The sequence below is a fragment of a genome, unplaced genomic scaffold (genome assembly GCF_019419815.1).
Source record: "Pyrus x bretschneideri cultivar Hongxiangsu unplaced genomic scaffold, Pyrus_bretschneideri_v1 Contig15, whole genome shotgun sequence".
Lineage (NCBI taxonomy): Eukaryota > Viridiplantae > Streptophyta > Magnoliopsida > Rosales > Rosaceae > Pyrus > Pyrus x bretschneideri.
In genome coordinates this window covers 3892051-3918151 of record NW_025999446.1, presented here as the reverse complement: position 1 = coordinate 3918151, position 26101 = coordinate 3892051, and the positions used below count along the sequence as shown (strand labels likewise).

The 26101-nt window shown below is 36.8% G+C and overlaps 5 protein-coding genes across 5 annotated transcripts; 2 read left to right on the top strand and 3 right to left on the bottom strand.

Moving 5' to 3' along the window:
* The first annotated feature begins 8844 nt into the window (after window positions 1-8844).
* On the top strand, window positions 8845-10919 carry LOC103940123 (high mobility group nucleosome-binding domain-containing protein 5-like). Its single transcript, XM_009350200.3, has one exon. The coding sequence runs from the start codon at window positions 9598-9600 to the stop codon at window positions 10906-10908; it is 1311 nt and encodes a 436-aa protein (XP_009348475.1). The 5' UTR covers window positions 8845-9597; the 3' UTR covers window positions 10909-10919.
* Window positions 10920-11058: 139 nt separating this feature from the next.
* LOC103944638 lies at window positions 11059-12055 on the bottom strand. Its single transcript, XM_009355107.2, has 2 exons — window positions 11646-12055; window positions 11059-11188 (listed from the first exon to the last, which is right to left on the bottom strand). Exons 1-2 carry the CDS (start codon window positions 12017-12019, stop codon window positions 11101-11103), a joined length of 462 nt encoding a protein of 153 aa, XP_009353382.2. The 5' UTR covers window positions 12020-12055; the 3' UTR covers window positions 11059-11100.
* Window positions 12056-13196: 1141 nt separating this feature from the next.
* On the bottom strand, window positions 13197-14998 carry LOC103944593 (54S ribosomal protein L24, mitochondrial-like). Its single transcript, XM_009355072.3, has 2 exons — window positions 14609-14998; window positions 13197-13952 (listed from the first exon to the last, which is right to left on the bottom strand). Exons 1-2 carry the CDS (start codon window positions 14866-14868, stop codon window positions 13496-13498), a joined length of 717 nt encoding a protein of 238 aa, XP_009353347.2. The 5' UTR covers window positions 14869-14998; the 3' UTR covers window positions 13197-13495.
* A 485-nt stretch (window positions 14999-15483) lies between these two features.
* LOC103944592 (pentatricopeptide repeat-containing protein At5g10690) lies at window positions 15484-19792 on the bottom strand. The gene is made up of 11 exons (XM_009355071.3): window positions 19358-19792; window positions 19150-19282; window positions 18812-18909; window positions 18461-18622; window positions 18292-18360; window positions 17974-18109; window positions 17258-17490; window positions 16882-16959; window positions 16569-16637; window positions 16023-16199; window positions 15484-15841 (listed from the first exon to the last, which is right to left on the bottom strand). Exons 1-11 carry the CDS (start codon window positions 19685-19687, stop codon window positions 15578-15580), a joined length of 1749 nt encoding a protein of 582 aa, XP_009353346.2. The 5' UTR covers window positions 19688-19792; the 3' UTR covers window positions 15484-15577.
* Window positions 19793-24477: 4685 nt separating this feature from the next.
* LOC103940115 (F-box protein AFR-like) lies at window positions 24478-25875 on the top strand. Its single transcript, XM_009350193.3, has one exon. The coding sequence runs from the start codon at window positions 24478-24480 to the stop codon at window positions 25759-25761; it is 1284 nt and encodes a 427-aa protein (XP_009348468.2). The 3' UTR covers window positions 25762-25875.
* The last annotated feature ends 226 nt before the right edge of the window (window positions 25876-26101 follow it).

Below are 26101 nucleotides of genomic sequence, written 5' to 3'. Positions count from 1 at the left end.
TCACATTATACCTATTTGGAGTTCCAAAAGTGGATGAAGGTGGTCGGAAATCACCTCGAAAGTTCTGGCCAAAATGTGAACTCCTCGAAACTCAATTGTTTCAACGTTGATTCTTCACCAAAACTTCACTAAGGACCTCGGGGAGTTGAATGGAAGCCTTTAAGGTTCCTAAATGCTTGTAACTCGGTCACAAGCACGTCAAACTCAAAACACTGAGTTCGGACCTCACGACTTCGACGTTGAAAACTCGTCCATTCTAGGTTTTAAAGGTATGGTTGTGCTCGTGGAGGTGAGATGAGCACAAAGAAGTGGTTTTTAGGTTCGATCTGCAAGCTTTGAGGCTTGTTTGTGGTGTTGCAAAGAAGAAGAAAGTTTACAGGAGAGAGAAAGAGTGAGATATTTTCTTGCTTTTTTTTATTGGATGTTGTGCAAAGGGAAAGGATGGGATTGGTGAGAGATTTGAGGGAGTTGATTGGTGAGTGACACAAAGGGAAGGACATGGGTAGGATAAATAGGAAACTAGGGATAAGTTTTCTGAATTTCTACAGTAAGAGGAAATCGAAATCTATCCGTAACAGTGTTTCTACACTAATGAAAATATCCACATACACTCGTAACAACGTGTACAACTTAAATGTGATGTCGAGAAATAAAATAAAAGGGATATAAATACATCCACGTCACTTGCCAGAAAATGGCATAATAGTCATTTCACATACTCGGAAAGAAATTACATAGAAAACTAGGGACGGGTTGTCACAAAATGAGTTAAATTAACAAACCCTTTTTTTTTTAAATTTATTTTAAAAGAAGAATTTAAATAAAGGTAAATTTACGTGACATTGCAGTCATTAACTTTAAAAAGCTGTTTACTTGTTATTAAATCTGAAGTTTTCTTCTTTATTTTATTTATAAAAAAATTTAATTTACTTTTGAGTTAGGGGACGAAACGATAATTATTTTATTGTTAATTTTTATTTTATTTTTTATATTAAGATTATATTGTATTTGGTATTAGTAGACAACATTTTTTCATTAGTGTCTCAACAATTTTCGTAACTTCAAAGACGATGTTATATGCTTTTGGAACAAGGTATGTTCTTGAGTAGTTTCCACATACTTGGTTTCCTTCTAAAAATATGTTAATAAACACCAATTTTATCAATAAAAATACATTGATTAAATTCAAATTAAATCACTACTTAACCATGAGCTGGTGGCTCAGTGGTAAAAGGTGGATTGCCAGACTTCCTTCAAATTAAAAACTAGAGGTCTTGGGTTTGGAACCCGCTATTGGTGTAGATGCCAAACTTGTGGTGAGGGGGAAGCTGAAATGCTCTTATGAGTCTTCTCGACCCCGAAATGAATGAATAACCATGACGTGTCACTGGTTGTCCCCTTTTTTTTTTTTTTTTTTAAATTTTAAATTAAATTACTACTTGTCGCTTTAGTTTAGTGGTAAGAATTCCATGTTGTGGCCGTGGAGACCTAGGCTGGAATCCCAGCAGCCACATCTACATTATTTTTTAAATTTTATTTCTTGGTCCTTATAAGAAATAAAAAATAAAGAAAGAGAATTACTATTGGCACTCTAAAAATCTCAATTAGCACTCTAAACTTTCTATAATTAGAAAGAAAAATACACTTGTGAGGAGTGTAGAATGAAATTTTTGGAGTGCTAATAAAAACTTTAAAAAAAAATTATTATTATTATTAATTTACATACCAAACGAACATCAAATTATGGCAGTTATTTATTTATTAAATTGCCATGTGTAGCAAGGAAAGGAAAACATCATCTCCTACCACACCACTACTTTGTGTTCCTCTTCTTAGTTAAATTAATTAAATTAAAAATGCTTAAAACCATAATATTACGAGTTGATGAAATTTCTTTTTCTTGTAGGAACGAGTTGATTAATATTTATTTAGTTAATTTTAGTAATTGACTGCAGAAAGAGAAGCAGGATGTGCCACAAATGGACTACATAAGAGCAATTGCACTATATTATGTTTTAAATAATAAGAAGGCTTATTTATACTTATGCCCCGTAAAACTCAATATGAGTCTTATTTTGTTTCATGTAACTCAAAATGTGTAACTTAACCCTCTAAAATTCAACTTATTTCTCACTTTGACCCATGCTGTCAAAATCTGGTAACGAGGGTTCTAAAGAAGAGTGAGGGGGGGTAAGGGGATTTATTCTTAGTTTAAATAATTAAAACTTGTGTTTTAAATTAATTGTTATTATTTTTAACTTCCTTTTTCCAAATGGCACCACATAGTATACTGTTCTGCAAAAAATGAGTCTCATTGGTGCAACATCACCAATTTTAACGGAATAGACATTGCATTATGGACAAAGTGAAAAATAAGTTAAGTTTTTAGAAAATTAAGTGACATAACACGAGTTATATTGAGCAAAATAAGACTTGTGACAGCCCGTTCCGGATTATTTGTATCGTAGAGGTGAAATGACGATTTTATCCCTATTGGTTATGTTGTTTTGGGGTTTTGGTTGGCTGCATTTGGACCACACACACACACCCACACATTCATCCTCATCTTCTGCCATGTCCCGAGTCTCCCTCTTTCTCTTCTTCTTCTTACGTATGGACAAGGATCAAAGCACTCGAAAACGTTACGGATCGAATAGAAAACCATAGCTTTGTGTTCGTGATGTTCATACGAGTTCAATCATACCCATTTCAGGTAAGGAATCATACGATTTCACATCGAACTCGAGATCCCCGATTTGGTCACTGTTCATGCACACGTGAATTGTTGCGTTTCAGGGAATTTGAAGCTTGTAGGAAGCTTGGTGAGGTCCTTAGGAAGCTCGGGGTGGTTCGTTTGAAGGTTTTGGACATCGGGATCGTGAGTTGCAAGTTTGGCCGGATTTTTCGAAGTTTCTCCAGCGAGATTCCATGAATTTCAGGGCTTGAAAGTGGTATAGTTTTGTTCTAAGTGTTGTAAGCTTCATTTTGGTGCAAATTTCATGAAATTTGATTGAAAAACGAGTGAGAAACAAAGATTAGAAAGTTTTCCAGTTTTCCGGCGACGGCGACGGCACCGAAGGTTTGCCGAAGAAGATGACGGAATATTCTGTCAATTTGGACGGAATATTCCTAATGGCATTAGGTTAACTTTAACAGAATCTTTTAGTTTTAATGGAATATTCCTGACGGCGTTAACTGGCGCCGTCAGCGTGCCAGGCACGTGCCTGCGCGTGGGCAGCTCGTGTGGCCGTGCCTTGGCCGGCGCGTGAAGGCGCGTGTGACGTCGAAAAATTATTTTAAAAATATGGGGATGTTCATGAGGTTGAGTAGATCACGTTCCCATTTAAGCATTGTATGAGAAGTTATTACCTAGTTTTAGTTATGTGCTTTAAATTAACGTTTTTATAGTTGTTTCGCATATAGGTTAGACCTATCCCGAGGACGAGCGCAGTCACTCGAGGCAAGGGGGTTACGACCTTCTACATACTAGTGAGTGGGCTTTTGCTTTTCCGTATATACCTATATACTTGTGATTTTCCCAGAAAATGAAATGAAACATTTATATGTTTTAAATGCCATGCATTATGTTGCCTATTTAATTATGCATTAGTAGTGGCATATATGTACGTTTAGTGCTACGGACGCACAGGTAAGTGCTAGGTAAGTTATGATTTATGTTTGTGATTAGTAGTGATGTGTGATGCGTATAGAGCTCATAACCTGCATCTCCGGTGTTAGTGCTCCTGCCCAGAGTAGGGCACAGTCCTTCACGTGATGTTCACCTCTCGCACCACACGCTCATCTTGGATCCAGGTTAGGTGCACAGTCCTGTCGTACATATCACTATAAGTGGTTCCGACTTGTAGGTGACCCGCGATTATTTGCCCAGTCTTCACATGATCGTAGCACTTGAGCGTATTTATTTACACCCAGTCCTGTCGTACAAACCATTTTAGGTGGTTCCGACTCGTGTGCAGGTATAGTTAGTGAGATGGAGATTTGAGCTCTAGATTTAGCCGTACAGGTCACGTTAGGTGACTCCGGCTGACAGATTACATTGCATTGATTAACATTACCTGAGTTACTTACCTTTTATGTGGAGGCATTCGACATGGCATATTTTCTAAGCATGTTTCCTATATATGAGTATATTCTATTTTTCTGGGAACTATATAGGCTTTACGACGAGGGGTTAGAACTTTGATAATGAAATGATTTTGAAAAGCTTTGTTTTTGCCCACTCACACTTTTTGTTTTGCGCCCCTCCAGGTTCTAGTTTGGATTGCTCTTTTGGTGGCTCTCGAGGGATTCACGACACATCTGACGGATTATCACCAGTGTAGGACCACCTCTGGGTGTGTTTAGTTGGTGTTTGTTCCTTTGGACTGCAGTAGGTTTTCTGTACTCTGAATATTATTTTCCACATTTACGCTTGCACAAGTATGTTAATTACGCTGTGTGTAGTTTGGTTTTTATTTGTTCGTACTTTTATTATTATTCTTAGCTTCCGCACTGTGCACATGGTTACGTTATTCTCACGTGATGGTCAGCACGCCCTGATTTTAGTCGGAATGTGTCAAGACTCATATTGAGTTTAAGAGCGTAGACATAAGTAAGCCTAATACGAAAAAGCATTAGGGTTTAAACTTTAAATTTAAAACATAATGAACACGGCAGGGATTAAAACTTTATTCCACGACATATATAGGGCCACATAGATATTTTTTTATATGATATGTTATTGGCCAAATCCCCCAGTCGAGAAAATTATGTTGCTTTTTCTTGTTGGGGTTTTATTGTTAGTTTATTTTTAATTTATTAACATTTTGCTAGGTGGTGATCTGATTAATTATTTAATTAATTGCTGTTGTATGGACCTAATATTCTTTGGTTATATTTTTCAATACTTGTGCACGTACGTAATCAACTTTTAATTAGGTTGGAACCAATAATGATCCACCAGCACACTATTGTCCAAACTATAAGTAGATCAAATTACATATAAGGAAACCACTTTTCTACGTTCAAACTACTTTCGACTTCTCATCCAAACCCACACACAAACAAATGATATACAAAGAAACTGCTATCAACTTACGCAATGATCATGGGAAGGTAAGTAATTTTGTAGTGAAAATCAGATAAAAATTGCTCCTAGGATAATGTATTGTAGGAACGGATCGTGACATCATTTCTTTACACAACTTTTGACATAGGTTTTTGTAGAGCTCACTTCGTAATGTATTTTAACGATCCGAACCGTCTATCTTTTAGATCTTCTCTCAAAGATTATGTCTATAAAAAATCATCAACTCTAAAATCATATGATCATTGAATTAAGATGTAGGGTTTCTTTGTAGAACTATATTCGTTAATTTTTTTCACTACATATGAATGTCTTAATGATATTAGATTTGTCTAACTTTTTGTAACAACGATCTATGAATGATGTTCTAAAAACTAATCAGTTCGAATCGTTAAAATACAATACAGAATGACCCTCGTAAAATATGTGCCAAAAGTTATATAAAAAAGTGGTGAACGGATTCTTCGCCATATATCATATGATGAGGTTTACGGTTTTCTCCAACAAAATAGATTTTGTGGGAATAAGTGCATGGTTTAACCGACCGGTTGATGATCACAATATGGTCAGTTAATTGGACATTCGCATCCCACAACTACACCCAAGATTAGTCTGTAGTGAAAATCTCTTACTGAGAGATAAGTTTAATATAAATTGATTTTATAGAACGATAATCGAAATTGAACTTTAACTAACTTCTAATTTACTCGCAAATTTTTTCTAATGTTATAGAGAATTTGAATGTTAGAGAGATCTTAAATTTGAATTTCTATCGCCAATTTAGAAAATCATTGAAAGGACGATCCAAATAAAAAGATGTTGTATTGAGTTTGTTGTCATCCATTGATGATGAAGGTGGCCTTTCCACATGCCCTCCCATTTCCGGTGACCTCCCCTGTCTTTTCGTTTGTGCGATCACAATTAAGGCACGTCAACATTTTATATTACTATTCATTTTTGTCTTATTATTTTTATAAAAAAAATATATATAAAATGTTGATGTGGTTTAACCGTGACTACACGAAACAGGAAAGCACAAAAAAACACCAAAAATAAGAGGGCAGACAATCGTTGTCCGTTTTATAAACGATGAGTTTGGTGGAGATATCATCACGTTTAGATTTTGGTTGATCAAGTCTTTATAGCATCCACTCATTATTTCAGATTCTGTCAGATTATGAACAAAATAATGTGGGCACACAGATCGTTCTGACATTGTATTATTTTTCCCTGATTCTTCCATCACAATTTATGTAATTGCTTTTAAGGATTTTTTGGTGTTTAAATTATATTTGACTCTTTAATTTTAAATTAATACTCGATGAAATTCAAGAAGCTGATTGATTGTAAATTAAAATTATTTCGATTGATTTGGACCATGACTTGTAAACTTAATTTGACCTGATACTGACTCTGAGTGTTTTATATCTTTGACAGTAGTGTGCATATAATGTATGCATATTCCCCCTCTCATATTTTCTATTTTGTCTTTTTTTTTTTCTATAAAAAATTAATATAAGATGTTGACGTGGTTTAACCGTAATCGTTCAAATAGAACGAAAGGGAAGGGGAAAAACAAGAGAAGAGAATCCTACTCCAATTATGAAAGTCTAGACTCTTGATCAATCCAACATCACGATCAAGCCAGTTAGCTATATTAGAATATGAGCATCGAACACAATATTAATGTTGATATCAATGCCAATGCACATTCAATTTTGTGTTTAAGAACTGTTGGCTTGATTCATAGTCGAGAATTTAGATAACAAACATGATTTGGATCCTCTATCTTTTTTCTTTATTATTATTATTATTATCAATGGAGAAAGTTTAGAGAGAAATTTGAACCCGAAACTTCTTTCTTGACCAAGAGCTAGCTAGTAAATTAACAGGACCATGTACTACACATCTAAAGATCATCACATATAAGAGAGAGATTTTGTTGTTTGAAGCAACACAAAAAACTTCCACCGACAAAAGTTGAACTCATAACCTTCACTAACAAAGCGAAAACTAAACGCTTTTAAAATGAAACGATCGTTGAGAAAGCGAGGCTTTGTTTTGCCGGACAGCTTTATTTTCAGCTAGAGCCCTTGTATAAGTGTTTTTAGAGACACTAAACTAGTGTCCACAATTAATTAACATCTTCTGTTACATTATGTTTTGATGAGGGAAATAAACATAGAATTTTGGTAAAAGTTAGAATTTATAAATTGACAGGTACCAATTCTCTTGTTTGGATTCATAAACATAGAAATTTAGAATTTCCGCGTAGAAAAAAAAACTTGGAATTTGGGACCTCCAAATCTCAAGTTCAAATTCCATGTAAATGGGTGTCATTTCTCAATTTCTATGATTGATAGTTTAAAAATAACAAATTTCGTATTCAATTCCATTGTTCTTTTAGGTTAACCAAACAAGAAAATTTACAAATTCTAGAAAATAAAATCTAGTCATTTCAATTTTCGTCATTTTTAAATTCCTTAATAATTTTAAATTTCTTCACCCAAACATAGTGTTACATTAATACCAAGATCAGTTTGCAATTAAATCATTAATTATGAAACAAAGAATAGGTCAACCTTTGACATGTCTCGAATAATATTGTTCTACACTAATTAAACAAAATAAATTAGAATTATTAGATGATTTGATTTCATGGCCTCCAACTAAGCTTGATTAGCACCACCACCACCATCACCACCCAGTTTTGGGAGCACGTAATTTTCGCTTGGTTTTATTTCTCTTCCAACCGTTCTCTTTCTCTTCCTTCATATATTCATCACCTTTCATACCGTTTTCTCATTTTCTATGATTTTCTTATAACTCTTCCTTCAACTTTGGCTTCAATCAAGGTACGTTTTTCTTTTTGTTCCTACAAATTTACTCTTTCTTACGCCATATGCTTTTGCTTGCAATTTGGGTTTTAAGATTGTGGAAGAAATTTTGTGAATGTTGACTCTATAATATGTTTTCAATTATCGATGTTGTATTTGTTTGGTAACTAGGGTTGAGCAAGATTTGGGTTGGTCAAAATCAAAAGTCGCACGCTAATTTGTTTGGTTTTAGGAACGGACCCAGAATTTCGAAGTTGATTGAGTTAAATTTACCTTACCGACATTGTTGTGAGTTAGAATTTAGAAGGGCTTAGTTGATTAGGGTGAGACCGGCTATTTTCAATTGATGACTGGGCTATTAGAAGATGGGATCATGATTTGGTTCTTAGAACTTAGAAGCCCCTACTTGCTAATTTTAGAAGGAAAAAAAAAAAAAAAAAAAAAAAAAAAAAAAAAAGAAACCCTCATCGGGGTTATAGCCCATATAAGTTCTCTAATGGGTCCGTGCCTGTTTGGTAGTTAGAGTTAATCATTATTTTAATAGATCTCATGTGTTTGTATTAGCGTTTGGTGCAATATTTTCAATTAGTTTACCATTTATAAGATCCAAGGTCCTAAAACAAACCAACCAAAACCCATTTTGGATTTGCTTAGGTAATCGAATTAGGTATGGTTTCTACATGAAATGATAATACATGTGCCGGATACACAAGACATGTGATTGGTTTAACAAACAAAAGAAGGAAAAGAAGTCGTTTATAAGAAAAGAGTATGGACCTAAGAAAAATGGATGACAAACAAGAATGGGAGAATCTAGAAAGACACGTTAGCCCCCTCACTTAGCCTGTTATTGCTTAACGAATGAATACATTATTATTATGATATCTTATGTCAAGGATGCATCATCACCGTAATTTTTTATATCATGTTAATAATATAACGTTATATAATCATCAATATTGGACACGGTGACAATGTACCTGTGCAAATAATTGTTCTCCAGTAGAAGATGGGAGTGGGACCCACCTAAATTTATCCCATCGGTAAGGTTTACATATGGACCCGGCCTTAATCAAGCCTTCCTCCCCATGAAAGGTCAAGTGCTTGGATTCGTATTGCTGCGTTGGGATTTGGTGCAGACTTAGGTGAGCCTGAATGGCAGGTTTATTTGCTGTGTGGATCACAACAATAAATCACATTAAACTTGTAAGGGGGTGATGGGCCACTCAGGCCCACTTCTATCTTGATTTTATTCATATGTTTTAATTCAATCTGACCTACTTATACCTAGTCTTGTGTCTGGTTTACGATTCTTTTTTATAGGAAAACTAACGAAAAGTTAAAAAAAAAAATTAGTTTTAATGAAAAATGACAAATAAATGTGTAATGAATAGTACTAAGGAAGGGTAAAAATGTGGTTTTTCGTTAAAAGTGAACAGTACCAGTAGTGTTGGGTTAAAACTTTTTTTTTTTTCCTGTTATTTTTGGATCGTGATTTGATATGAATGGTTTTAGGATCCGACGTGTATCTTCTTTGTAATGTTTATCGTCTTAATACTCATTTCTAACTTGTGTTTTCTTTAGATGATGCAGGGATATAGTAGGCATCTGAAACTTCTCATCTCTTTCGATATATCCGTAAATTGAACTGTCGATCTTTAAATCCTTGTATATATGGCAACAAGATCTAAAGATAGCAGCCCTGCTCCAGGGAGGGAGAATAAGAGCACATCACCATCATCAAACACCAAAAGGCTCACCAAGTCCCAAACGACATTCACTGAAAAATTCTCTTCAACCTCATCAGCAAAACAAGTCCCAAACTATCTCAGGCCGACGTTAAGCGCCTCGAGGCATGAAAACTCGCTGAGGTCATTGGCCGCTGGAGCCAAAAAACATGGCTCTGAAGATCATGCAGCGTCTCAAAAACCTACATTGAATAGAAGAAGATCTTTTGACAAACCACCATCACCTTCTAGGCTTCGGAAGGCATTGGTATCCCCGGGAAGGGAAGCGTCACTGCAATCGTCGTCAATTTCAGCAAAAACCTCATCTAATGCTCCGAGGCCAAGAATAGAGAGGACAAAATCGAGCACTTCTGTGGCTGGAAAGCCGCAGCTTTTGCATGCAAAGAGTGTGAAGAAGAGCAACGGGAGCAGTTCGGTTAAGAAGGAGAGTTCATCGGGTTCAACAAGAGCTCCGAAGAGTGAGGACATAATACATACAATTAATCTCGAAGCTAATTTAGATGCTATAGAGTCTTTGGAACATCATGAGGTTGAAGAGGTATGTAAGATCTCGAGTGAGGAGCATGATAAAGTGATTCTTCCGGATCCGAAGGGCGAGGAGATTGAGCACGTTGGTGATCATGATGCTGGCGTTTTTGAGGCTGAAGGGAATAGCGGCGAGGATGAGAAGGTGAAGGCTAGTGAGGGTGCAAATTCTAATTCGGCGGAATTGAAGGAAAATGTGGAGGAAAGAAGCGAAGAAAGCGGAAGTGTATTGACCGAAAAAGAGGAGAAGCAGGCAGATAATGACCAACAAGATGGGGAAGAGAAGGATAAAAAAATAGATGAAAGCGGCGAGGCAAAGGCGGAAGAGGGTTTGAGAAGTGAAGATCAGGAAGCAAAAGTTGAAGTGAAAGAAGAAAAGGAGAAAGAGAGTGAAAGTAAAGAAGAAAATACAAGGGAGGAAAGCAAAAATGTTGAGGAAAAGGGATTGGATGAGAAGGAAAGGGGAGAAGTTGTGGACGGCGGAGTTGAAGAAGCAAAGCCGCAAGAGGCTGCTGAGGCGGAGTCAGAGGAAGCACCAAAGTTGCGGCAAGCGAGCGAGGGATCATCACAAGGAGGAGGGAAGAAGGACTCAGTTCCTGCATACAATGATGTGATTGAGGAGGCTACAAACAAGTTGATGGAGAAAAGGAAGAACAAGGTGAAGGCATTGGTTGGGGCATTTGAGACTGTCATCGATTACGAATCCAAATGACAAACCCTAATTCAAAATTTTGTGCTGTAAAAATCTGTGTATATTTGGCACCTACATTAACATATTCTGCGATGAAGTGAGCTTAAAAGATTTGAGAGAAAAAGAAAGTTGGATTGGACTGAAACGCAGAAAGATGGGGAGGGTGTAATTGGGACTTGTTCATATTACCAGTTTAAGATACCATACATTTGTTCATAAATTATGCTCTATTTTTAGTCGTTTACCTGATTTTTCTGTGTGTTTTCGTTCCCCTAAATCTTGATGTAACGTTACGCTTCTCCTGAAAGCATATTTAAAAGTGTAACTATGATTAGAATCTATGCATTTTAATATCTACAACTTTGATGTAAAACTTATTTCATTTCCAAAATTGTTGCACAAAACACTTTGAATAATCAGTGAGTGCTGGCTAGGTGTCGTTTGGAAAATAGAATATATACATCGATCATGATCAACAAAATTGTAAAAAAGAATGTGCAAATTATTCATAGATGAGTAATTGTATGTATGATTTGTAAATATATGATATCAACAACGTCAATATTCAAATTAAGAACAAAAAACATAAAAAAAAAAAAAAAAAAACACATCCCAACAAGAACAAATAAATAAATAAATGAATTAGAAATGAATTGTTCTATATATAAATATATTTTCTTGGTGCCTAAATATAGGCCAGGTCACCCTTCTGTCTCAAACTAGCTAATACCCTCTAAAAACTTTCTTCTCTGCAGTACCTTAGCTGCAAAGAAACCTGCCTCTCAAACATCAGCTGCCGGCGAAAATTTGCTATAAAAACATCAGCCCTGCGATTGACATCATCGTCATCGTGATCATCCGAATTCTGATCCCTCAGACGATCATGGGTCCTCGTGCTTTGAACCCTTCTCAAACCGCGCTGATTCCCATGAGTATTTTCGTCTTCAATGCAGCTGTAAAGCCCCAGCCGGTCATTGAAGCTCAAAGAATGCCGCGTAGAAGCTCGAGAAGCGCAACCAAGGATCGAAGCTAACCGCAATCGGTTTAATTTGAAGCTGAGTAAAATCAGGTTGATTTTCTTCACCGCCCTCTTGAGGTGGTGGCTTACGAGTGACAAGGTTTCCCAAGCCATTGCTAACTAATGCTGTTGAAGTGAGAAACTGAAGAAAAATGCCAGCTTGGTTTTATAGGCAAGTGAGGGAAGATTCTTGAGCAAGCTAAATGCTAATGTGGTCACTTGAAAGCGTGTTGGGAATCTTTTTCGGAGCGTTAAAACGAGCTTAGAGCTATTTTATTTATTTATTTATTTTGTTTGAATTTTCAGTGAGGAATTATAGCTATGTAATTTGCGTGTGAGTTACATGGGAAGTGTGACAGAGCTTGTGTTTTTGTGCTGTTTTCTTCTGTTCTTTTTGGTTGCTTGCTAATTAAGCAGAAGAAAATGGTTGTCGTGGGGCCCACATCTATGCTAATTAAGTCTTGCACTACAAGAAATCGAAGGTTTATGTTGGCTAAAGCCCAACTTGCCGTCACCTAACCGCTCTTATTTTGAAACTTTTAATACAAAGATATATTTACATTGAGACGGTAACGGAATAAATTATCATTGAACTTGCTATATACATGATTCGAATTTAAAACCTCTAAACTCTTATTTTAAAGTTAAAACAAGAAGATTGAATAGCACTTGAAATCTGAAATAATTAACTCTTCAAATTGGGGACTAAGAGTGGTATAGAGTTAAACAACAAAATAGCCAGGTTAGATGAGTCTGTTTTTGCTCACCCCTTTAATCTACTGCGGCTTTGAGTTTTTCACTATTGTTCATGTATGACATTCTTTATATATCAACTGTTAAAATACTTACTCTCATAATAACGTTTTTTTTTTCCTTTTTTTTTTTTAAACAAAACAATAACGTTATTTATACACACTTGTTGATATACTCCCTAATACAAATGTATTTCACATACAATGCACTTGCATTAGAGTGTCAATTTTGTGTGTCAAAATAACGCTGGTCCATTGTGAAATCAACTTCATATCTTCTCTAGGTTTTTAAATGAACCTTTTACTCCACCTCTACCAAGTTATGTGCAAATCCCCTTTTAACTTGCAAGACTTGTGCTTTTCAGGTTTGTTAAAAAGGCATTCATGTCCTGTTCAAAAGTCATGTTTCCTTTTGTTTTCGCGTTTCTTGTGTTTACCAAAAAAAAGAAAAAAACCAAACACGAGCACTCCCTTGAGCTGAAAGAAACACGAAAACATGAAGACATAAAAACAGAGCAGAAGAAAGACAAGTTCTAAGGTGCATCATAATTCAAGTTAATTGAATTTTACTTTGATGACAGAAACATTGCTCCCGATTCTGGGGGCAATCTACAGCAGATTACAGAAATTATTCAGTACAAAACTGTATTGAAACCAACGTGAATGTCATATGAATTTCCGTGATGAGAAAAGATAACCAAACTTCTGCTTATCAGGCTTTGCTACTACTGCTACAATTTCTCTCTAAAAAAACCTGAAGCGAAACAAAACTCTGAAACACGGGGAGTAGCTGACCAAAACCGAGAACATCCCACGAGTTGGTTTAAGAGTTCTAAACTCAGGAATTTGCGACCAATTGCTCGGGAACACCAACATGAGAGCTTCCTGCATCGACCTTTGCATCTACGACATCAGCTACTTGTTTGTCAGTTCCTTCGTCGATCTGTTTTAGTTTCTTCGACCAACCATACATCTGTCTCTTGACTTCCCTTTTGTCTATTGTAAGGTTTTTGAATCCTTGTTCCAAGTTGGCTTCGGCTTCAGCTTCAGGTTTATTAAAAGCAACCTGCTTGTGCCCAACATCTTCATATAATTTTTCAATTCTGGCTTTCCAGACAAATCCCATTTCCGTATCCATCTTCTGGTAAGGTGTTTTCAGAAAATACTCATCAATCCCACCTGCCTTGTCTATGCAACGGAGAGCATGGGTGGTGACTTTGACACGTATCTGGCGGTCTAGGATGTAACTGAAGAGCCGCTTCTCCTGCACATTTGGCTTCCATGTCCTCCTTGATCTGTCACCACCAACAAGAAAAAGTTCCCGTGGTTAATATAACCCATTCCCACAACTAGTTAAAAGAACCAAATCATTCAAAATTACATTGATCTACGTCAGTCCTGTTCTATAAACTCGAAATCACTGAAAGAACCTGTATGGTAGGAAATGCTATGCCAAAATTCTTAAAGAAAACCCATGTAGACCATGTGACAGCTGACCAATTCGAAACTTTTACGCTATTAATACTTGTCTGTCACTTGTCCAAATTATGCATAATCCTTTATGAGAATGCACGATTTGCTCCTTCAACGGTTGAGCCAGATTGATCTCTAGCTACAATAGCTTTCAGAATACAACTTACGCAGCGAAAATGGTAACACAAACCCGCAAGTTCCATACTTTCAGCTTGATTATATATAATACCCACCTCAACCATTCTTTACTTCAAAGAAAATATTTGAAGCAACCCAGCTAAGAAAAATGAAATAAAATCAAAGTCACTGATCCAATCCAAAATTATAATTAAACAAACTTTATATAATTTTTACCAATTTATTTGTCATTGTAAAAAATTAGGGCATAATTTCAACATCAGAGCTAAAGCTTAAATCTTTGGCATCAAAATTTAAAAAAATGAAAGAGATAATGAGGTAAAAAAAAAAAAAAACGAACTTGTTGCCGCCGTCTTCGCTGATTTGGTTGCCGAACTGGATGTGGCGGCCGGCGTAGATGCCGCGCTTGGCCCGACCCATGATGATATTTGAATCGGGCATGCCCTTCTTCTTGAGCTCCTCTCTCAATCGGGTGGGTAGGGTTTTCCCTCCCATGGTGCCCTTCTTCTTCAGCTCCTCCTTCAGCCGCGGCGTTAGGGTTTTGTCGCCGAACTTCTTCATCACGCTCTTGATCGTCTCCTTCCCCCTCACCAACGCCATTTCTGATCCCACTGTGTCTTCGATTCCTAAGTCCTAGGGTTTTGCAGTGCCGATTGAGGGTTCAGTTCATTTCCTATGTTTTCCGATATATCCAATGCGCTGCGTTTTGTGAAGCTGGTTTCCAACTTTCCATCAACGGCTCTGATTATTTGTTAATTCCTCATGTATTTATTGAGAACGAATGACACGTGGCTCCACAACAATTTCTTCTCAAAATGTTTCGTGACCAATTCAAAATTTTATGCTTATGATCGATACGTTTATATTAAGATATAAACAGTTGCGATTATAAGTATTGTTATTATACACAACAAGATTTGAGGATGTTCCTCGAAATGAGCCAAAATCTTTTCAATTCTGTCATTTTTCACTCTAAAATTTTATAATTGCATAAATTTAAACCATGCGTTATTTGAGGATCAAGTCATTTGTTAATTTAGTTATGTGACTGTTATGAGATTCATTGGTGGTGATGTATAAAATCCGACCACCAAGTTTATGCTTAGTCTGATTCGCCTAATTCTTCATTTTCCACCGGATGCCGGTTAGTAGTTTTTTTTTTTTTTTTTTTTTTTTAAATTTTTGACCTCATCCTTACATATTTACTCATTTGAATGAATGCTAAATTGATCACTACGATCATATTTATATAACAAAAATTGAATTTACAAGGAGGAGGATACATACAGTTTCATAGTCTAACAGATTGTTACATGAGATTTCTACGTAAAGAAAGTCGACTCAGACCGGGCGTTTCGGATTCCGGTGACACAAGTTTACACAGTTGTTCGGCTGTAAAAACACCAGCAGCTCTCAAACTTGAAGCACTACCACCGTATACTGAGCTATGGTTTATTACAATCACCATTTTATATCTATACTTCATGATCAGATCCACCACATGCCCTATTGACGTTCGAGTAGCAACACAAGGAGGCGGGCTTCTCATCATTGACGATAGAGGGGCGTTCATCTACACGATAGTATGCAAACTTGGATTAGCTCATAAAACATACAGCATGCAAACTTCGATACCAACCACCACGAGTTGATCTTGAAAATTTGGCAATTTAGCAGAACATAATCTATCAGATAATGGGTTGTATGCTGCAGTCTAGGATAGAAAACAGTTTGGTTTTACCATCAATAAATACCTCTCGACAGTCTTCACGGTGCAATATGCCAATGCAGCTACCCCAGTCATCTATGATGGGCACCACTGAATCCTTAAGGAAACGCATCGCCACTTTGTTCAAGTCCAGGGTCCCATTAAGTGGCTGAGCTGCTTCAAAGGGCATCATGACACTTTCAATTGGTTCACTTGCCAATACCTAAATAGGAAAGGTGTAGGAAGATCAATCAGAAGTGACCAAAGATATTGAACATAGATTACTAATAAGTCAACCCTTTACCATTTGTTTCTATCAAGTTACACAAAATCCTCGTTCAGTAACTCAACTAGCAATTCTTTGTCAGTCCATTCAAAATTAAAAAAAAGTATTGAATAAATAAATGATTATATCCAGTCACACTTCAACATAATTTGATCTTATACATTAAAGCCACTAATCGTAGGTCCACTATCAAGCATCTTACAGCACTGATACCATACACGAACATACATTTACGAAGGCATTAGGTTAGTACCTGAAGCAGTTATTTTTTTTACTATTTGAAAGGCCATAAGTATGTATGAAAACCTGAGGAAGTAGATAAGGACTCAATATCGATTTGGTGAATCCCAGCAAGGCCTCTATGCGGAGAGCCACCTGCAGTCCAAAGGCATATTAAGGACTTTGGCTCGGAACCAGAGAAATCAGAATGTAGTGGTAAGTATTGAAACATAATTGAAGGTTTACTTAGGCATCTCACTTCAAACTGAAGTTTGTGAAATTAAAAGAAAGAAGTCCAAAAAATCAAAATGACAAAGTAGATTATCCATCACAAATGAATGTCCATCTTAAACTTTTTTACTTCAGAACTATTATATAGTCGTAGAAGTAAAAGGATTACCATGCCTCCTCGACTTGTCCATGATATCCTCTTCCACCTTGTAATAGTACTTGCGAGGTATTTTACAGCCAAATCTACCTGACAAAACAAAAGGATAGTTTATAACATTAAAATGGTCAAAACTAGTCAGTTTCCTCATGCAAATCAAATGAAAAAGAAAAGAGTTACATAGAAATTGAACTAGCGCATTACTTGATAAGTGTCATTAAGAGGGAAATAACTACAGGCAATTCTAATATCCCTATGCAGTACCTGGATACTGAAGACAGCATTCAAATGCATCAAACACTATGAAGGTATATATTAATCAGCGATGGAAAGAGATTTATGCAGTAACACACCCCGTGCAGATGCCTGGAATGAGTTGATATGGTACCTGACCACCATTTAAAGCTGCCTCCATGAGTAGATGATCAGCTTCCTCTTGAACCATTGGGGAGATAGTTCCAGAAGTATCCCGCCACATGTGCTCATTTAGATTTTCAATGGTACTGTAATCTCCACTAACAGAAAATGAGCGCATGAAGGAAAGATAGAGGTGAGGTTTTGGTCGTAAATTTGGCTTTCCCCCAGCCCGCTTTAATATTTCTCCCAATATGCATAAAGCACCTAATTATCACAAACAAGAAATTAATCAGTAGAAGAGTGAGAATTGGATTCAATTCCTAACCCTTCAAACTCCAGCATCCTTCCAAAGTGGATAAACAAAAGGAACGTCCAGCCAATATGCACCATACGTGGTGCAGTTGACTTATAATGAGAGTTCTAATAGAGAAAATGCAGTTACTTTCATGTCAACATAAGCATGCAAATATACAACTCAATTCAAACGGTATCTTTGTCACATTTTTGTGTCACCGTGATACCTTGTAGCCTTGACATTTGGCAGAAGGAACGCATAATTTTTAGTTCGTGCTCATTTTTTTTGGTCAATTTTTATTGCTCGTTATATGATTGAAAATTATGCAGCTTTTCTATGTGCAAGTGCGATTGAACTTTAAAATCATTAGGAAAATGCATAGATATGAATATCAACAATTTCGGATAACTGAAACTCCTTGTATTGCAAACTATTTTTCATGCACAACATACCTTTTATTGAGCCACAATTTAGCAAAGCATCAGCTGCTGCAGTGTATGCTGTTCGATCAATGAACAAACCAATATATGTTTTCATTTCCAATATGATCTTCTGAACTGAATTAATATCTTTGGAATCCCCAAAACCCTGCCAAAGGAAGACACAACATACAAAATGAACGTCAAAATCTAAGGAGCAGACACATTTAGACTTTAGAGGATATAGATGATATAAAAGAAAGTTTAGATTCATTGTGGCAGTAAAAATGTGAATACTTTAAACATGTCCTTAAATTCCATTAGAAAGTTACTGAAACAAAAATAACGGACCTTAAGTAATGTTGTGTAAGTGACCACATCTGGGAAAAGGTCACCATGGCTAAATTTCTGTGCTTCATCCTGAAAAAAGAACAGCATTTAGAACCTTAATATAGGCAACAAGCTAATACAATTAAACATAATATACAGGCTCTAAACTAGCCTTTCATATAGCTTGGACCTTCATTTCCTCAAAAAACTGCATTGCAATGTCCAACTTTCCAGCTTTTACACATGCAGATATCAGAGTATTATAGGTGAGCTTATCAGGCTTTAATCCTAGACATAATATCTTGTCGTGCATGGTTATTGCACCCTGAGGAAGGCCTGCATTGATATATCCCTGAAAATTAGGAGCAGAAACCCCTTAAGAAACAACATTGATTAACTAAAACCACAAAGTTTAGGATTGTGCATACACACAACATTGTCTGTAGCTTAATTGTAAAGCTCAGTCTTCGAAAAGGAAAAGAAAATTCATACTTTAATTTGTCAAATCTCTTAAAGAACTATACATAGGTCAGTGCGGAACCTTCATTAGTAAGTTGTAGACTCTGACTGTAAGACTGCCACCTTCACGAAGGAGAAAACCATAGTGATGAAGAAGCCCATTAGCACGGCGTAAATCTCCTGCACTACACCAATAAGCAAACGGCGGATGCATCTCTATGATCAACTAATATTGTGTAGTATAACAACACTATAATAGTAATAAAAATGTATGCGGAATTACAGATCACCTTCCAACTGGGTACTAGGGTTATAAAGCACTAGGAAAACACTATGAACATACAATAAACACATAGTAAAGCACTAGCTTTATGAAGTATTGGAAAACTTTTTGTTATTCTTCGAATTTGTAATTCAGACCTGCTTCAACTAGAGCATTGAGCAGACCAAGAACAAGAGGTGCTGACAATTTTGGACTTCCCACTGCAGTGCCTCGCTCCACAGATTCAAGTACATAAAATGCTTCATCAATTCTCCGTGCCGCGCCCAAACCCTGTACAACAAAACCCCCAAATTCTCTCATACCTAAATCTCTAAAACAAAATTTGAAAAGAACCCAAAAGAGTACCTTTAAGATGGTTCCATATGTGATAGTATCAACGCCACAGCTTCCTGGCTCAGCCATTTCGTCGAACAACATGAGTGCAGAGTCAATATCGCCGCAATGTACACAAGCCTCCACGACCGCGTTCATCACAACCGTGTTCAGCTTCCCGAATCGTTCTTTGGCGACCTCTATCTCCTCCATTATCTGGTGAAGCTGTCTCCGGCGGGTGAGCTGGACAACGCGGGAGGTGAGTCGCCGGAGATTGGGTTTGCGGGGAGGGGAGGTGCTGATTCGACGGCGTCGTAACGGGTGGGAAGTACAGACGGCGAAGGAGGCCGAGAAGGTTTGCATTGTTTTTGGTGGTGGTGGGGAGGCTCAGAGCCAGCCATCGGCCATGGATGTCTCTCTCTTCTATCTCTACAGATAATGTCAGTCGGATTCAGAGACGGAAAGTGTTGGGGAGCTTGTTGGCGGGTAAATTAGTTGTGGACTGGTTTGGGCTTTTACTGGTCCAAGGCCCACCATGGCCCAAAATATATATTGGAGAGAATTGATGTTCGTTTCCATTTTAATATTGAACATATTTTTAAACTTAGGTTGTAAACTTGTAATACAGGCGAAGAATCGAATCAATATCATAAGAGGAATGTAGTTCAACTTGTTAAGAGTATTTTCCTTGCACTTGAGATTTCGAATCTGAATCCATCCGTTCCCAAATTACTTGTATCAAAAGAAAAAAAAATCAATTTTCTACAAAGGCATTAAAACGATAAATCTAGCTAATAAGATGTAATCTAATCTAATCTAAAACGATAAATCTAGCTAATAAGATTTAATTTTTTTGTGGCACTAAACTGGTATTACAGTTTAGTGGTATTCTTTTCTACACATATAAGTGAGAGGTTTCTATTGTACTCGAAACACAATCATATAAGTGTTAATATTTCACGTGTTATAATGAGTGTATGATATTGTCCAATTTCTATACTATATTAAGAAAAACAAATATGCCCATCATAATTTGAGTTGAATAATAACATCACGTATCAGTATTCTTTGATATATGTTTTGAATACATATATATTTTAAGCACGTAAATCTCCGTCCATAAACACCAAGAGGCAAGGATATGGAGAAACTCAAATTTTCTGTCGTGGCTATGAATATGATTTTATCAAACGGGACCTACAATGACGTGGTTATGAATGGTATTTACCAATAGAGGCTTTGCCCTATTGTATATTGATCTCTCTAATCAGTCAGACAGCCAGTGGAGGTCTTGCCAGCCATCGTCCATGGAATATGAATCTCTCTATTCAGTCAGAGACTGAAGCTGAAGCTTGTGAGCTGTTAGCTTATTGGTTGGTTAAATTAATGGTGTCCGTTATGGGCTTACAGATTACTGGAGTCCCAAAATATTCGGTTAGACAAAATACACACTTTTTTTTCAGATAATCTACTCACGTTTATTTTTACCTTGTACATATTGTCCGCTGATTTTCTTCAATTCCTTTGATCCGACAGCTGGAAATTGAGAATGATGTGTGAGAAGTAAAAGTAGGTATGTGGATAGCACCACCTTTTTTTTTTAATTCAGGCAATGTTGTAATCTAGTCTAAGTATTTGAATTTAAGTACTAAGAGGGAGCACACACTTTCAGTTTTTTTTAAAGTACTTTCAAATAATTAGAGGGAGCACACACTTTCAGTTTTTTTTAAAGTACTTTCAAATAATTAGAAATAAATTTTGCACATTCTAGAGAAAAAGTTGAAATTACTTATCGGTAGAACATCACCTTTGGATTCTTCTAAGAATATATTTTAGGACGTATATGGATCTTTTTATTAAATCACCGTGCTTCTATGTTACGCTTTCAGTAAAAGCAATAATAATTAAGTAGAAGCTCTTCTATAGTGAAAGCTTAACTATTTAAATCGTGATTTTTTTGCTCTTATTAGACTGTATGATATATTACATTGTAAATATTATAAATCTTTAACTATAGACCATTCATTTACATAATTCACACACATGATCGATGATTCAGATTAACAATATGATATCATCATTCAGAATCGAGAAGTGTAAAGAAAATGCAAATGGGTTGAAACACAATATAAATGTGTACTGTGTGTGTACATAAGGAGATGTAAAAGTGGACTGATTAAGCTTGTGAAACAAAAAGCTACCTTTTAGCTGAAAACATGTATATATAAAGGTAAGCATGCATGTCTTCATTTTCTTTATTGCCAAAGTGATATTCTCATTTGCATAAACTACGCCTTTAACGGTTTTTTTTCACATTGTTTCGATTCATAGGCACCATCCAACTTTTTCTGTTTATAGTACCTACCTACAAAAAACTGCACATCATAATTTACTTTTTGAGTTTCATGCTCGTCCCACCATTTAAGGTAAAAGCAACTTTTCTACTTTCCACACCAGAAAGGGCAACGTGAAATGGGCGATGTTGGGGAAAGATTTAGTGTGACGTTTTAGATTAATAATTCAACATCATTTTGAAAGTTATAAGATGGATGTTAGTTTAACTTAGAGGGGTAAGTGCGACCAGATTTCAACTTAAAAATCCAATGTTAGTTATAATTCTCAAATTAATTTTCATATTCTATTCAAAACTATCCTCCACATATGCAATTAAGCAAAGAAATAAAATGTGCACATTGGATGTAGGATCTAACGAGGCAAAATTCAACACTAACAAAATCCTCGAGCTCTCAAGTAAGGACAAACACTAAAGGAAATGATTACACAAAGACTTCAAAACTTATCAACTAGACACACATACTAGTAGGCAATTTTGTCTCCGCACTTTGATACTCGATCTCTCTTCAGCATTCGAGTAGAAGTGGCACGATACTAACCCGATTGTCAATCACCTTTTTCTTGAACTTTGCAGGATTCTAAAGTGATCATGCAGAAATGTATGAAATGAAATGATTTTTTGAAAATTAACCAAGTACGAGATTCACAAGGCAAATTTTCATAACCAATGTCTAATTAATGGTTAGTTTAGTATTGTTGTTAACTAAGATCTTGAACCAGCTCAACCAGCTATGAGTCCTCTGCTTTAAAAGAAACTCCCTCTGGGGCCAAATTTCCGACCTCTCCGACTACCTCAACCTCAAATCCCTCTCCTTAAACGACGACAACTTCTCCAGTGTTTTCCCCTCTTCCATTTTTGACCTCCACCGCCTCAATCGTATTTGTTTATTTGGAGGATCTGGAAGGAGGAAACGTATTTGTTTCTAGTTTACCAACACCGTAGACATAAAAATTATAAAATAAACTGCTTTTTTTTTTTTAAAACACGGTCTCAAACCAGTCCTAAAGCGCATGAAAAAACAGTGATCAAACACTAAATATTTCTTTTTAGAAACACTAGGCAATAACACTGATTTTTCTGGATCGAAAATAGTTCTTTGTGCACTTGAAGCTGCTTGCAAACGTGTGCTCTCAAATGATTGCACGCAGTAAAAGCAACCAACACCAAACTCTGATTCACGCGGCAATAAAGATTAAAAATACATATAAAGCGACTTTACCCTTGCGGGCACTTGAATTTCCTCTCTCTTTAATGTATTGCTGCCAGTGTTTTATCTTATACGGCAACAACCTAATTGCATATGCGACATCATCAGCTTAAAATAAATAAACTTATTTGAAAATGTTTTTAAAATGATTGAAAACGATTTTAGAGAAAAAAATTTCGATTCCAAAAGCAACAGTTATGATCACTTTAAGTATTTTTTCAAGATTCACTTGAATTTTAATTAAGGATTGGTTTAAAAAATAATTATATCTAAAACGCTTTCAATTATTTTAAAAATATTTTCAAATGAGTCGTATCTAAGCAGGAAAAGATAGGCGGCGCCGTTATTCACGTGTTTTGTAGAAGCAAAAGCGCTTCTTGCATCTCGAAAGACCGGAAAGTTTATTATGTTATTAAATTATGATTCGACATTTTATAGAAGTGATCAATAACACTGATTGAAATTACAGGTTGCAAGAATGTGATAAGAGAACATTTTTCATAAGATACGTGTACGCTAAGCAAAATTATCACAACATTAGGGCATCTAATCAAACCATAAAGAGGAGGCCCTACAACGATTATTATAGCAATACTCATTAAAGTAATGGGACTATTAGCCTCTCCATCAACTTCATCTTCCCACCTATATATACATATCCCACAAAAATAGTGCTATTCACATTTTCTTTTTATCTCCTACACATTTTTGTTAATTTTTGTTCGTTAATCATTTTCAACTTATTCGATCCGACAATCATAACAAATATATATATATATATATGTGAAATGTAAAAATAAATGCGTAGATAACACTACTTTTTTTATATTCCAATCAATCATGATGCAGCACCACTATGCATCTTAAATGGATCTGTCTTAACCCAACTCCATACTTACCCTCCCCAAAACCAAAACAAGTCTTTATACATCCACTTCCTCATTTATTTATTCTTTAAATCCCTCCAAAATTCAATTATTTTAAAAAACCAACCACTTCCCTCTATTCTTTCTGAACAAGGATCATCTCCGGATTCTCTTTGTAGGGATCTAGATGATCAATCAATTTTGTCCGTTCATCGTATATTATACGATCAGTTTTCGTTATGTATTATTTATATTCAATTTTAAATTTAAAATGATTTCTAACTTGACGATATACAATGAATGAATAAACTTGATTGATCTTCGAATCTCCACAAAGAGCATCCAAATAGGATCCTTGTTCTTTCTTTCCGGCCTTAGAATCCGATTTGGTCACTGTATTTATCCTTTTTGGGATTAAAAATCATTTCGGTCATTCTATTTACATCCGGTTCCACTCAAACTTTTGATTCGTTGCTCATTTCTTTAATCCCGCACAAGTCTCTGTCTTATATTCCGGTTTCTAGATGCACACCCACAAAACTACAAATGCCACCCAATCACAAACCCAAAATTCTTTAACCAAATTTAATCCCCATTTAATTAAGAGACCTTTTGACCACCCAATATTTCTTCCACAAAAGTAAAATCTTTGCTTCGTCATCACACTCCTGAATTTGATCTCCATGATCTCTCTTTCCTCACTATAAATACTCATATGTAGAATATGCTCTGCAACTACAATCCTTCAGCTAGACCAAGTGTCGAACACGTTGCAAACTCACTTTTCGATCCATGCATTCTTCAAGAAACTCAAATTTTTCGATCATTTCTTCATCTGGGTAGTTTTATTTTACGTGTTTGTATTCGAATGTCGAAAATGGCGGCTCCGAAATCATCATCTGGATCAAACCCAGGTTCTGATCAGTGTTCTAACCAAGAAATCAGCATGAACAAATCCGAGCCGTTGATTCCCGGATTGCCGGACGAGGTTGCCGAGCTCTGCCTGCTCTATCTTCCCTATCCGTACCAAGCTTTGGTGCGTTCGGTTTCTGCTTCATGGAACAGAGCCATTACAGACCCTAGCTTTGTTCTTCACAAGAAGTCTTTGTCTTTGCCTCTGCCTTATCTTTTCGTTTTGGCCTTCAACAAATCAACGGCCATGATCCAGTGGCAAGCCCTGGACCCACGATCTGGCCGTTGGTTTGTTTTGCCTCCCATGCCGTGTCCCAAGGCCGCTTGCCCGCCGGGGTTTGCATGCGCTTCCCTGCCACGTGAGGGGACGCTTGTTGTAGCGGGCGGCGTGCGGTCGGACACAGAATGTTCTATGGAAACAACCTTTGTGTATCGAACATCTACAAATCAATGGTCGATAGCCGCTCCAATGCGGACCCCACGGTCATTTTTCGACGCTGGAAATATCAACGGAAAGATCTTGGCCGTCGGAGGCGGCAAGGATCACTATGGCAGCTCGATCACGGCCGTGGACTGTTACGACCCTAAAAAAGACACGTGGGAGGCATATGCCCCTCTGCCAGGTGGACTGGCCAAGTATGATTCCAATGTGGTGGGCAACAAGATGTACGTGACCGAGGGGTGGACGTGGCCGTTTATGTACTCGCCACGTGGCGTGGTCTACGACCCTGACGATAACACGTGGCAAGAGATGAGGCCGGGAATGAGGGACGGGTGGACGGGCGTGAGCGTGGTCGTGGGTGGCAGGCTGTTGGTGATATCGGAGTACGGGGACTGTCCGATGAAGGCGTACGACCCTGATAAGGACACGTGGCGGTACGTGGGTGGGGACAGGTTCCCATGTGAGGCACTGAGACGCCCCTTTGCTGCGAGCGGGGTAGAAGGGAACATATATGTGGTGGCATGTGGGTTGAACGTGGGCGTAGGAAGGCTGTCCGAGTGTGAAGCAGAGCTAAAAGTTGAGTGGCAGCTCCTGCCAGCTCCAAGTGCTTTTAGGGGTTTTTCTCCTTCTAGTTGTCAAGTGCTTCTTGCCTAAATTATTGAGTTGTTGTTCAATTATATCTGCTTTTGGCTTTGTTAGGCAATTTCTCAATTAAACTTGTGGGCAAATCCAACTTTTCTAAAATTGTTTGGTTAGAATATTGTTCTACAGCTAGGCCTAATATTTGCTCTGCTCTTCCACATAGACATGGAAGCACTTTCGTAGCTTTGTTTGAAGACTTTCATTGACCCAATTTACTATAATCTAACCAATAATTAACTTAGTAACCCTCTTGGTGGGCTATGAAATCAGTCATATCTTATCCAAATCTTTGTACAATATTTTTCCTTGGTTCAAGATTAAAGTTTTTGGACTGATGCCACGGTCATTTTTT